The 13,568-nt window shown below is 41.7% G+C and overlaps 1 protein-coding gene across 1 annotated transcript in view; it reads left to right on the plus strand.

Annotated features, from left to right (window-relative positions):
• LOC133404076 (hexokinase-1-like) overlaps positions 1-12,431 on the plus strand; it is a 31,244-nt gene extending 18,813 nt beyond the window's left edge. The window contains exons 10-18 of the mRNA XM_061679671.1: positions 436-740; positions 1,686-1,834; positions 1,924-2,043; positions 2,159-2,254; positions 3,432-3,531; positions 4,225-4,408; positions 4,476-4,631; positions 7,223-7,456; positions 10,250-12,431. Of these exons, the coding sequence (XP_061535655.1) occupies positions 436-740; positions 1,686-1,834; positions 1,924-2,043; positions 2,159-2,254; positions 3,432-3,531; positions 4,225-4,408; positions 4,476-4,631; positions 7,223-7,456; positions 10,250-10,400 (1,495 nt within the window). The 3' untranslated portion in view covers positions 10,401-12,431. The remainder of the gene's footprint in view (positions 1-435; positions 741-1,685; positions 1,835-1,923; positions 2,044-2,158; positions 2,255-3,431; positions 3,532-4,224; positions 4,409-4,475; positions 4,632-7,222; positions 7,457-10,249) is intronic.
• The last annotated feature ends 1,137 nt before the right edge of the window (positions 12,432-13,568 follow it).

The following is a 13,568-nucleotide window of genomic DNA, read 5'->3' on the forward strand; positions in this document are numbered from 1 at the left end:
CATTATTGGCCAAGTATGTTAAAACAAACAAAGAATTTGTCCCCGGTATTTGGAGTCATTCTATAGCAAAAAAGACACTATGGCCATGTAATAAACGCCCCCCCAACAAACGATTTATATAGATGCCACAAGATGGCTGAAAAGCACTACTAATGAAGTTCCTCACTTCACTTTGGGTGGGGTGAAGAGAACTTTGCCTGCTCTATTAGTCCTTGCAGCATCCTTCAAGAGTGGGTAGACGGGTACTGATTAAATTTTGGAAGTCCTTACTGTTCGTTATTGTCTGATTTTGTTCTTCTATGTAGCAGAACCGAACCAGACTGTGATGGATGAACCACATAACTGATTCGAGGACTGCTTTGTAGCATTGATTTAACAGCTCCTGGGGTCTTCCAGAAAAGACAGACGAAGTTAAGAATCTGTATCTGTGACTAGGTACGCCCGCCGTCTGCACAAGATGGTACGTCGCTTGGTGCCAGATTCGGATGTCCGCTTCCTGCTGTCAGAGAGCGGGAGTGCCAAGGGCGCCGCCATGGTGACCGCGGTGGCGTACCGCCTGACGGAGCAGGCGCGGCAGATCCAGCAGACCTTGGCAGAGTTCCGACTGAGCAAAGCCCAACTGCTGGAAGTGAAGAAGCGCATGCGAGTGGAGATCGAAAGGGGCCTCAAGAAGGACACTCACCAGGAGGCCACGGTCAAAATGTTGCCCACATACGTCCGAAGTACACCGGATGGAACAGGTGACTAGTAGCCAAGGGAGAGGCAGAGGAAATAACCATTTAAATGTTAAAGGAGACACTGAATGCACAGTGTCCAGGTGTCTTAATAACATGTCTGATGTGCTTTTGTCAAAAATCCCCAAAGATCAAGAATCATACCACATTTTATACCCCACATTTTATACCCTATATCTGAAATTTGTCTGTTTTGGGGGGGACGGCCCTGTCTCATGTAAGTCAGCCACTGTGTGTGGGGCTAAAGGCGAATCCAGCTTTCGTTGCTCGTTGCGTTACGACTGGGCGAACAGCTTCTACTTTCAGAACACACAAAGTGTGTGTGTGGGGGGGGGGGGGGGGGTGGAGCAAGCCCCCGTAAAGGTAATGGGTCAGTGTTCCGGATTAATTAAAAGCGCAAGCCCCCGTAAAGGTAATGAAAGCATTTTCACTAGTGGCTGCAACACTTTATACACTAAACTGTGTGTATTCGGCACATGGACAAACATCAGGTGGACAACTTCATTGAGCAATCAAGTATGTGCTGCTTATCAGAAATGCTAATCAGGGCATCCAACAAAAACCGTGATGCTTTCCTTTTGGCTTTGACATGATAGTATTTCACTAAGAGTTGCCTGAAAATGGCTCTGGATTTTCATTGAGCCTAACTGGCAAGTCATGAGTGGAGAAACCCAATGTTGGGGCAGGATTGTGTAAATTACAATTGTGACAACACTATTCTCAAAAACTTAGAATGGTTCCCTCACATTTTCAGAAATAGGCAGCTCACGAAAGATTCACTTAGTTGTTCCATTTCAGATTTGATGGGTTGGCATGCACTCCATTGACAAGATACAAGACATTAAAAAGTCACTTTTCCATAATATATCCCCTTGAAATTCCAAGTGATGTAATCAAGGACTGAAAAGAAAATGCACTGAGTGAAGATGGAAACGTTTCCTTGTGATACAGAGAATGGAGACTTTCTCGCTCTGGACCTCGGAGGGACAAACTTCCGTGTGCTTCTAGTAAAGATTCGCAGTGGGAAGAGGCGGTCAGTGGAGATGCACAACAAAATTTATGCCATTCCCATAGAGGTTATGCAGGGCACAGGAGAGGAGGTAATGTGTTAACAACTGTTTTTCCGCACCAGGAAACTGAATTATTCTGAAATAGTTCTCATTTTACTGCTCTTTTTTTTTTTTTAAAGCTCTTTGACCACATTGTGCACTGCATCTCGGACTTCCTGGACTACATGGGAATGAAGAGCGCTCGTTTGCCTCTGGGTTTCACCTTTTCCTTCCCTTGTCATCAAACCAGCCTGGATGCAGTAAGTGTTCTAGAAATGTTTTATAAACACCGAACTGAATCAACGAGTTTAACAAATATCAAATGATTCAAACCCTTAAATTTGCATAGAGTTAACAATGCTCTGTGATTGGCAGGGAATTCTTGTGACCTGGACCAAAGGCTTCAAAGCCACTGACTGCGAGGGTGAAGATGTGGTGGAGCTTCTGAGGGAGGCAATCAAGAGGAAAGAGGTGATTTAACTGGGAAGAAAGATTAAATTTCATTCATTCGATGGGGTAGAACAAACAACAATGAGCTAAACTAGGAGATATTGAACTATATACTCGAACCAAGCACTCAACCAGACATTAGCCTCTTTCGCACTGCCTGTCAAAGCCGGCTTTTCCGACAGGCACCGACTACCGACACAGACAATCAACTTGTTAATTTCCCAGCTCCCAAGGTATTATCAGAGGCGGGACAGCGGTTGTGGAAAGGGCGTGACAAGGGCTGATGTACAAATTTGGGTTACGTTACCACGGTATGAACGTCATAAATCGAAGACCCCCCCCCCACCCATTTATGATTTTAAGTACCACACCTAAAGTACCAGACTTGATGAAAGAACTTCAACTGACGCGTCCTTATTATTGTGACTAGTTTCAACTGTTCTTTAAGATGCACTGCATTTAATCGTACTGTACCATTCATTCCAGATTGCACCTCCTTTACATCTAATCGTTTAACTCCTGCACATTTCCCATTTGAGTAGATCCTTAAAATGGATTTGTATGTTTATGTGTGGAACGTTCCTTGTCACGGCCAAATAAAACACAAACCCTACTAGCAACCATGTGTACATCACATCTTCACCGCAGGATTCCTTGGACTGAACTATAAGACAGTTCCTTCACACTGTTTGTAAACATATGTCATCATTTGTCATGGTCTAATAGGAGTTTTACCCTTTTAGATGGAGGAGCCAGTAAGTATTCAGTGACTGTTAGTGCTTAAGTGCCAGGTAACACAGTGCCAGGGCGGCGATGGTTGTGGCTGCTGTTGTGCTAGCATGCCCTAACACTGACACACCAGCCGACGTACGAGTCTGCAGTGTGGCGTCATTCTAACTGGGAATCACCCACAGCGACGGCACCCTGTGGCTATCTGGGGAATTGTGCTCCGTGTGGTATGCAAGCATTGTGCGGTGTCAAGATGGTCTTTTCGGGTTGAATGTGTGAACCGTGGAATCATCAGCTAAAACTTTGGGAAGAAGTGATCAGCTGAATCATTTTGTGCAGTAACAATATCCACAAACTCTAGAGCTAACGCATGCTTCTTAGGTTGAAGTTAAATGAATAGGTGATCACGGTGCTCCATGGTTCAGGTGTCCAACCAGCGTCTTTTACTTCTATCTTTTTCCTCTCTCAGGAGTTTGAGCTGGATGTAGTCGCAATCGTCAATGACACAGTGGGCACCATGATGACATGCGCATATGAGGAACCTACCTGCGAAGTGGGTCTGATTGCAGGTAAGTCATTGCAGAAGTTCAAACTCCTCACACTTACACAGCGGGTAACAAAAAATACACTGCCAGAAGAAGAGATAATTAAAAAATTACTCTGGTAAAAGTAGAAGTGCCGATATAACGCCTGTACTTTGAAGTAAAACAGTATTGAGTATAAAATGTACATTACAAAATAATGAATTTTAACTGTCAATTATATACAATACCTGTTTTGATACCTTGACATAACAAGACAAAAAAAACCTTCTCTGTACACTAAATAGTTTCCCTTTTTTTTATTAACTTTTTAACTGAGTAACCAAAACATACTAAATTATCTAATGACAACAATAGAAAAGATACACCTCTAAAGCTGTATTTTCTTTGGGTTAGTTGGCAAATATTTGACGTTCAGCTCCTTATTAGAGAATAGCAAGATCTGCAAAAAAGTTGGACACGTGCATTCAAAAGTTTACACAAAGTCAAATTAAGTTCACCTGTAATAGTGCATTTTAGGTTCATCCTGAAATTTCACCCCAAAGCCCAATTTCCTAAACTTTTTGTGAGTAGTGTATCTGTTTTTAAATGTTGGTACTTAAAAGTAAATTTTTGTCAGAAAAATGTATACTCAAGATACCTGAAAAATCTGCTTAAGTACAGTCACAAAGTATTTGTACTTCCCACCATTGGGTAACAAGTGGTTTGGTCTTCCCTCAGGGACGGGCAGCAATGCCTGTTACATGGAGGAGATGAGGAACATTGAGATCGTGGAGGGGAATGAAGGTCGAATGTGTGTCAACATGGAGTGGGGGGCGTTTGGAGACAATGGCTGCCTCGATGACATCAGGACCCAGTACGACCAGGCGGTGGACGAGAACTCGCTCAACGAAGGCAAACAAAGGTCAGGACGCTCTTTGGTATCTCAGAGTACTTTCACGTCAACGTTTCCTCACAAAGTTCTTCTTCAGATACGAGAAGATGTGCAGCGGCATGTACCTGGGAGAGATTGTCAGGCAGATCCTGATCGATCTCACCAAACGTGGATTCCTTTTCCGGGGACAAATCTCTGAAACGCTAAAGACTAGAGGCATCTTTGAGACGAAGTTCCTGTCTCAGATCGAGAGGTGAGTAATAATCATAGTTTGCAGTATTTCCGGTCTTTGGAATTTATTGATTTTAAACCAGACATTGTGGACTTGGGATATATTCTCAAGACCAGACAAGACCAAAACTGCAGGGACAGCAGTGTTTCACGTTATCATAAAAACCTTAAACTGGTCTTGGTCATGGCACCTTAAATTCTTGGTGTTGACTTAGTCTCAATTGCTCGAATTGTTGGACTTGATTTTATACCGGCTCCCTAATGTCTTGATGTTGACTTGGTCTTGGTTCCTTAAAGTTTTTTTTTTTAACACCTCAAAGTCTTGGTCTCAAGTCCTTAAAGTCTCGGTCTTGACTTGGTCCTGGCTCCCTAATGTCTTGGTGTTGACTTGATCTTGGCTCCTTAAAGTTTTGGTCTTGACTTCGTCTCAACTCCTCAAAGTTTCAGTCTTGGTTACTTAAGGTCTATGTCTCGTCTTTGTCCCGGGTCCTTAAAGTTGTTGGTCTTGACTTGTCTCGGTTTCTTAAAGTCTTGGTCTTGACTGTGCCCTTGCTCTTTAAATTATTGGTCTTGATTTGGTCTCAGCTCCTCAAAGTCTTGGTCTCAGTTCCTCAAGGTATTTGTCTTGGGTCCTTAAAGTCATTGGTCTAGACTTGGTCTCGGCTCCTTAAAGTCTTGGTCTCCATTTGTTCTCAACTCCTCATAGTCTTGGTCTCGGTTCCTTAAAGTCTTGGCCTTGACTTGGTTTCAACCCCTCAAAGTTTTTGGCCTTGACATTGTCTCGGTTTCTTAAAGTCTTGGTCTTGACTGGGCCCTTGCTCTTTAAATTCTTGGTCTTGACCTGGTCTCAGCTGTTCCTTGACTTGGTCTTGATTTGGTCTCAGCTCCTCAAAGTCTTGGTCTCAGTTCCTCAAGGTATTTGTCTTGGGTCCTTAAAGTCATTGGTCTAGACTTGGTCTCGCCTCCTTAAAGTCTTGGTCTCGGTTCCTTAAAGTCTTGGCCTTGACTTGGTTTCAACCCCTCAAAGTTTTTGGCCTTGACATTGTCTCGGCTCCTTAACATCTTAATTTTGACTTTGTCTAATCCCCTCTTGACTTGACCCTGGCACCTTCAAGTCTTGGTCTTGATTTGGTCTCATACCCTCAAAGTTTTGGTCTTGATATGGTTTCAATAACTCAAAATCTTGGTCTTGGTTCCTGAAAGTGTGGTTCTCTGATTTTTTTAAGGCCTCACTATAGACACAGGTGGTTTTCTCTTGCAGGATGTACTGTACTGTAGTTTAGTGGCTAGTGAAACACTGTACGCGACAGAACCCGAGACGGAAACGGCTAAGCTTGCAGGGGACGGCCAAGCTGTGAATACTGTCATAAAATCTCACTGATTTATGTTGCATTGGCAGTACATCTGAGACTAGCTGTACACTGATTTGAAAACAAATCCTCTTAAATGTTTTCTTACCTTCAGTGCATGATACTTTTTAGATGTGGATGCAAGAATTTAAATAAAAGTAGAGGAACTTCCTCCACAAAGTTGCATGACTGTTATTTTTTGTGATGTTTTTATATACCTTCTACAAAGAAATATTTGATGGTGGTTCTGCTCATTCGAATCCCGGTTATGCCCAAAACCCCCAAAATACGTTGTTTACAGTGCCATTTTTTAATGACGGATTTCAGGATTCCATGACAATTTGAAGGATAATTAAGGCCTTCATTTGGGAAAATGACACCTTGGTACAGATACCAAAATGTTCTTTTTTTTTTAGGGTTACATTTTATTGTCAAACTGGCCAAATTGGCCATGCCATTCAAATAGGAGGTTAAAAGAAAAAAGTTTAATTTTATATTTATAATAAAATAAGTCTCATTTTTCAATTGTATTATTCATAATTTCATTATAATTAACCAATTACTTAATGAAATTGTAAAATGAAATGTTGAATGAATATGTGAAGATTATTTTATTAATAAAATAATCACTCATTTCTAAACTTTATTATTGATCATTTAATTAACTAATGACTTAATTAAATAAATAAATGTTAAATGAATATGGAAAATAATTGAATTCTCAATAAAATATTTCATTTTCATTTTAAAATTGTATTATTGATAATGTAATTACAATTAAGCAACCAATTTAATACGATTAATAATGAATGTTGAATGTAAAAAAACCCTTCTACAGTTATTTTATTCACAATTAATTAATTAATAAATTATTTAATGAGACAAATGTATAAAATGTACATAAAACAGAATACATACATACATACATTTTAATAATGGCTAAATTAATGCAAAAAATATGTCAGGGCTCTGGATAAATGCTCAGTGTTCCGGATTAATTCAAAAAAAAAAATGGAGAGGCTGTATGTGGCCTGTGGTCCATACTTCGATGTAACTAAGCAGCAGGGGAGCAACGACTCAAAAACACAGAATAACGCATCTGGAAAAGAGTTGAGGGCGGTAAGACGTCAAGACTGTTCAAGCCCTAAACCTTCGCCTCTGGCAACAGCTGTGAGGGATTCGGTAACTATTGGCAAGCCTTTGACATGTCATGTCTTCCCTCCATCCCACTACCCCTAATCCTCCACCCCACCTTTCTCCGCAGCGATCGTCTGGCTCTGCTGCAGGTCAGGGCCATCCTGCAGCAGCTGGGGCTGGACAGCACCTGTGATGACAGTATCATCGTGAAGGAGGTGTGCGGCACCGTGTCTCGCCGCGCTGCCCAGATTTGTGGGGCCGGCATGGCAGCGGTGGTGGACAAGATCCGCGAGAACCGGACACAGGACCATCTAGACGTGACCGTGGGCGTGGACGGAACCCTCTACAAGTTGCACCCACAGTAAGGCTACCTCATAGCTGCAAGTTGAGTTGACTCATTGTACCCCCAACAATTTTAAATCCTTGGGCAACTACCCAAACACACACAATTTACACAATCTCCTCCTCTCCCATAAATTGTAGTATAGGATCCCCTTGAAGTCAAATAATGTCTCTGGCGCTTGGTCAGTTTACAGCTTCACCGTCCTTGATTGATTAACTATCCATCCATCCGCTTATCCTCACTAGGGTCGCGGGCATGCTGGAGCTGACTCTGGGCGAGAGACGGGGTACACCCTGAACTGGTCGCCAGCCAATCGCAGGGCACTTGATTGATTAATTAATTTAAAAAATATTTAACTAACGTAGAGCAAAACTTCAAAACTAACAGTCTTGACCCCAGAGTCTGCAGCAGATACGGCTGCTGGCAAAGACTGAAGATCGTCTTCTTGCTTTCCTTTTAATCCAGCCTCCTTCGCATCCATGTGCGTTTCTTTCTGTGACATCATCACATCTTTTATAAATGGAGGTCAAAACTGCCCACCTTCATTGCCCTTTGATCCTGCTAACAAACACATCTTTCCCAAGGACAGCTGCTTCAACGTTCACTGTCTTTTCCAATCTGTTACAACCACTCTACAACCTTCTCCCTCACAATGGAATGTTCATTGATCAATAAAATTGTAACAATTTCTGACTTGTATAAGTCGTACTTTTCATGCAAGCTTAATTTAACTACATTGCGGTCTGCCGTCCCTTCTCAAGGTTTCTTTTTTCCTCAAATGGGGTTATGAGTTTTTCCTCGCCCGGTTGGGGGGTTGAGAGTAGGGGATGTCGTCAATCATTGCCAGCTGTGGGCCTGTGAAGCCTTTTGAGACTCTTTTGTGATTAAGGGCTATACAAATAAAACTTCACTTGACATTGATTATATTTACCATCAGTAAAATCAAATGAAAACAAAATCACTGCCCATCACAGCTGGCTTTCCCCACGCCCCCGAGGTATGTGAAGGGTACTGATAGGAAATGGGGTTGGGGGGGTCGTGCGGGTTGAAGTCTGTGGGGTGCTGTTTGTAAAGCGGCTCACACTGAAAATAGCAGCAACATTTTGTCACATTTAGCTTCAAACAGTGTTTAAAAAAATGGTGTGAATTTTTGAGTCATTTTTTTTGCACATTTAGAACAATTTTCGTCAACTTTGTTAAATCCAAATATTAAATGTTACATCTAAATCTCAAATCTAAATGGTAAATATATTTAAATGTTAACTTTATATTTAAATATGAATCTTAAATATTAATGTTAAATATATGCCTTAATGTTATATATATATATATATATATATATATATATATATATATATAATTTAAATATACATCTTAAAACTAAATGTGAACTCTATATGATAATGTTAAATCTATGGTATTTAAATATAATTATTATATATAAATGTTAAATCTAAATGTTTCAGGTCAAACAAAATATTTAGCAAATATGCAGATCCACACAGCCAAGCAACGGAAGTACCAAAATAAAAGCTGTGTGTTTGTAGTGTCAAAAAAGACATATACAGGGAAATTGACCCTTGAACATAGATGATCACTACCGGAAATAACAAACCAGTTAGGGAAACTTTATTTGATGAGTACTTTGAGTGTTTGGTGTCACTTTTATGAAGAAGGGTTAGCCTAACCCTAACTAACCCTAACCTTGTTATATATATTTAACATTTAGATTTAGATTCTTTTTAACATAATATATATTTAACATTTAGATTTGAGATTTAGGTCTAACATTTGCTATTTGGATTTAACTATTAAGTTGACCAATATTGTTCTAAATGTGCAGAAAAGTGAGTCTCGAAAATTCACACCAGTTTTTTAAACATGTTTTGAAGCTGGATATGACAAAATGCTGCTGTTATTTTTGCCGTGAGCAGCTTTACAAACGGCACCCCATAGAAGTCGAGCCACGAATTTGCCGGCTTATGACATAGTATCAGAGCCGAAGACGAGGCCATCTTGGCAGTGTGAAAAGGCCTACACAAACGACATCCTGCCTCTGTTACACCATAATATTACCGAGGTCGGCATATTTGCTGCCGCCTTGACCCCATTTTCAGTATCAGGACCTTTCACAAAGGACATTGATGACGTCAACGCCAGCATCTGGTGTGACATTAAATTGGCGCAATTGTGATGAAGGGTGGGAGAAGTGAGTCTTGTGTATTTCATTCCAGTAGCCCCTTTCACACAGCCCATATATGCCATCTTTTTTTCTTGAGTGCCAATACAGAATGGGGAGTTGAAGTCAACCCGTGAACTTGAGAGTTTACAACTTCGTATCAGACGCCAAGCATCAGGTACAGAGGCGTTACAGTTTGTTACGCCTCTGATGCCACCAAATATTGTGGGACCCTTTGCTTCCTTGCATTCCGGATTGCTACCTTTCATACATAACAGCGACCTTCGAAAAAACAGGGATAAAGACAACTTGAAATCGGCCCTCCAAAAAAAGAGTGGCAGCCACTCGAAATGCGCTGAATTTAAAAACCTTCTCGTTTTCGATATTTGTATACAGTGTATATTTGTTGGTCAACTTCAACCCACAATTCCTTATCAGTATCTTTCGCACACAACATCGACTTAAGCCTTAGTCTTCGACCTGAGCTTTGGAAGTTGACACAGTTGCTAAAATTTTCCAGACTTACCCCCACCCCCCCCCAAAAACATTTCTGTGCGCCACCCACTTTAGGAACTGCTTGCATCTCTTGAGCTGCCTTCTCACCCTGTTTCCTCTCCCTCTCCTCCTTGCAGCTTCTCACGGATCTTCCAGCAAACGGTGAAGGAGCTCTCCCCTAAATGCGACGTCAACTTTCTGCTGTCAGAGGACGGCAGCGGGAAGGGGGCTGCCCTCATCACGGCGGTGGGCTGCCGTCAGAGAGAGCAAGAAGCTCAGCAGCACTGAGGTCCTCCTGGAAAGTACGAAAGAAACCACCCGCTGCTCCATTGCCACCATTCACCCCGCCTACCCCCCGACAGCCGTGACTCTGACTCTGGGGCCCAAACACCCACCACCAGACCACCGCCCCGCAGCCAGGGCAGAGCACAACAAGCACCCCAAGCTCTGCATATTTATTTTTCTGCACCAGCAGCTTTCTTGTGTTTGAACATTCTCTTTGGTAGTTCGTCATCGTCTAAACTCCGTAGGTGTGTAATATTTGTGTATTGCTAATTTTATTTTTATATGGAGGCAAATATATGACTATTTATATAGCTGAGGCCACTTTTGGATCCGGTAGGATTTTACACCAGAGAGACAAGAAAATGCCTGCACTTTTTATATACACACACACACACACACACACACACGAGCCTAACGGGCCACGGCGTTCCCAATGTACCTTTCGAAACGCCGGGCAACAAGTGCTTGCCGCCGAGTCATGGCTGCTCCATTCCTCCCCATCACATCACGTGCTATGCTACTGACCAGAGATTGGGGACTCGAGTCATTGCGACTTGGACTCGAGTCACTGTTTTCATGACTTGTGACTTGAGAAAAACAAAAAGACTTGAGACTCGACTTGGACTAGGGAGTTAAAGACTCAGGAGTTGCCTTGGCTTGAGACATGCTGTGTTGGGATTTCCCTACTCCCTAATCACTATAAACTGATTTTTAAATAGTGGAATATATAGTTCACTAAAAAGCCCACTAAAACCCCCCAAATAGTGGGTCGGGAGTAGGGAATGCATGAATGATTACTCCCTAATCACGATATCGGGATTTTTATACAGTTCACTCAAATAAAAAATTCTTTTGGAAAACTGTTCTTACACCATCAATTACATCATTGCTGTTGCATAAATACAATGTATAATATCGCTTTCTGTAATAAATAAAGAACAAATAAGTTATAATTACATTGTTTTAAGATGAGTATACTTTACAAAGTAATACAAACGAAGCACTTTATGCCATCCGTACTTTTATTAAAGACATTTTCGTGCCACAACTTTGTCTCATATTGGCACAATGCATCGCGAGATATATTGCTTTTCTAGTGACCATCGGTTGTTCTTGTGTTTGAGCCATGAACATTTCCAAAGACGTCCATTTGTATGCCTTTCTGTGGCTCTTCCAGTCTCTCTGTTTCAACCTGGTGATGACACTCTGTGACTCTAAGCTCAGTGGCCAAAGACGCCTCGTACTGTTGATCATTTATTAGGTGTTATCTTGGTCTCATGATGTCAAAATGTCAACAGCATGATGAAGAGGACTGTTTAAAGACCGATTCTAAGTGAACCATGAAGTTAATTTGTTCATTCGTAGATCAAACACCTCTTGTGAATTTTGCCATCCAGCTCCTTGTTTTAGAACAGCGAGTTGTGCAAAAAGTACTGAAACATTGACAAGCTGGACATGTTCATTCAAAAGTTTTGAGATGGTCAGGTTACATTCACCTGTAAAGGTGATGCAGCATTTTAGGTTCATTCAGAAATTTCCCCCAAATCCAAATACTGTATCCCTACCTTTTGAGTCCCTGGGACTTGACTTGAGAATAACCTGTGACTTGACTGTGACTTGAAGGTTAAGACTTGAGACTTGCACATGTGTGACTTAATCCCGACTCTGCTCCTGACCGCAGGTTTGATCCGTATCGGTCACATGTCCAAGTAGCAAGCGGAAAATGTTAGCCCTAGATTAGAACATATTTGTGAACTAACTACGCTTTGTTGTCGTGATGAATCCCGCATCAACTCTGACCGGGAGAGGTGGAGTACTACTACTGCTGCGAGCGCTTTATGGTGTATTTTGTGTCAAGAGTGTGTACGTGTGTGTCAGACCTGTACGCTTTCAATGTCTAAAGCTGTGTGGAGACTGCATGCCTTACACGCAGACAAAAGAGGGACATATGAGACATGATGCATTTTGTTTCATTTGGAAGAAGAACACAGTGAAGTCAGTTCATGATTAAATTCTATTTTGTTGTGGAACAAAGTTTGTTGTCTCTTTCTTAAAGAATTAAGTCCACACACCAAGATCCATTCTCATCCATCAATCCATTCTCAATACCGCTTATCCTGTTTAGGGTCGCGGGGCGCTGTAGCCTATCCCAGCTGACTTTGGGGGAAAGGCGGACTACACCCTGAACTGGTCGCCAGTCAGTCACAGGGCACATATAGACACAGACAACCACTCGCACTCACATTCACACCGTCACTGAGTGGGAAATGAACCCACGCTGCCTGCACCACTACGCCATCAGTGACTACCAAGATCCTCAAGAATCAATAATTACGGAACACTTTACACATATTTATTGTCTTGCTCAAATTAGCTTGTTTTAAGGGGCCTGTCTCATGCAAGTGAGCTACCGTAGAACCTGACCCATAAACTTCTGGGATTATGGCGACTCGGGGGCAGAGCGAGGGCATTGCGACGAGGCGAGCGCCTTCTGCTTGCTGAAGCACAGCCCGGAGTGTGTGAAAAAAGTGAGTGCCCACATACAAAAAACAAACTACATGAACATTAAATATGATGTTAATAGAAGGGCCCAACGGATTTATTGGCCGATATTACCCCTTTTGAAATTGGCAAAAGTCAGATGATTTTTTTGGATGATTTTTGCATATTTTTAAAATGTTAATATGGTACATTAGACATTAAATATGGTGTAAATAAGGTGGATTAAAGGTATATAGACGTTGAATACGATGTAAATGTGCATTGGACATTAAATATGATGTAAATATGCTTCATTAGAGGTGTAAAGATGACAGTGAACCCCCACTATTCGCAAGGGATAAACCGCAAATCGTGAAAATCCACAAATGCTGTAACTGACCACCTCTGCAATTGATGCTCTCAAGGGACATGGAGAAGTCGCTCACACTTAGCTAACCGCGACGTACAGTAAATGGCCAACCGGAGCTGGAGTCAGAGATCCTGACGTCACTCAGGCTGGCGAGCAAGGGGAAACATTTTTTTATTTTTTTAAACCCCCAAAATTCTTGAATAAGTGGGGATATCCGCCAATAAGACATTTCTACGAAAAGACAGGGGTTGGTTGACCCCCCACCCAAAAAAAAAAAATCAATAATTTTTTTTTTTTTTTTAATTTCTAGACAATTTTAA

The sequence above is a fragment of the Phycodurus eques genome, chromosome 6 (assembly GCF_024500275.1).
Source record: "Phycodurus eques isolate BA_2022a chromosome 6, UOR_Pequ_1.1, whole genome shotgun sequence".
In the NCBI taxonomy this organism is placed as follows: Eukaryota; Metazoa; Chordata; class Actinopteri; order Syngnathiformes; family Syngnathidae; genus Phycodurus; species Phycodurus eques.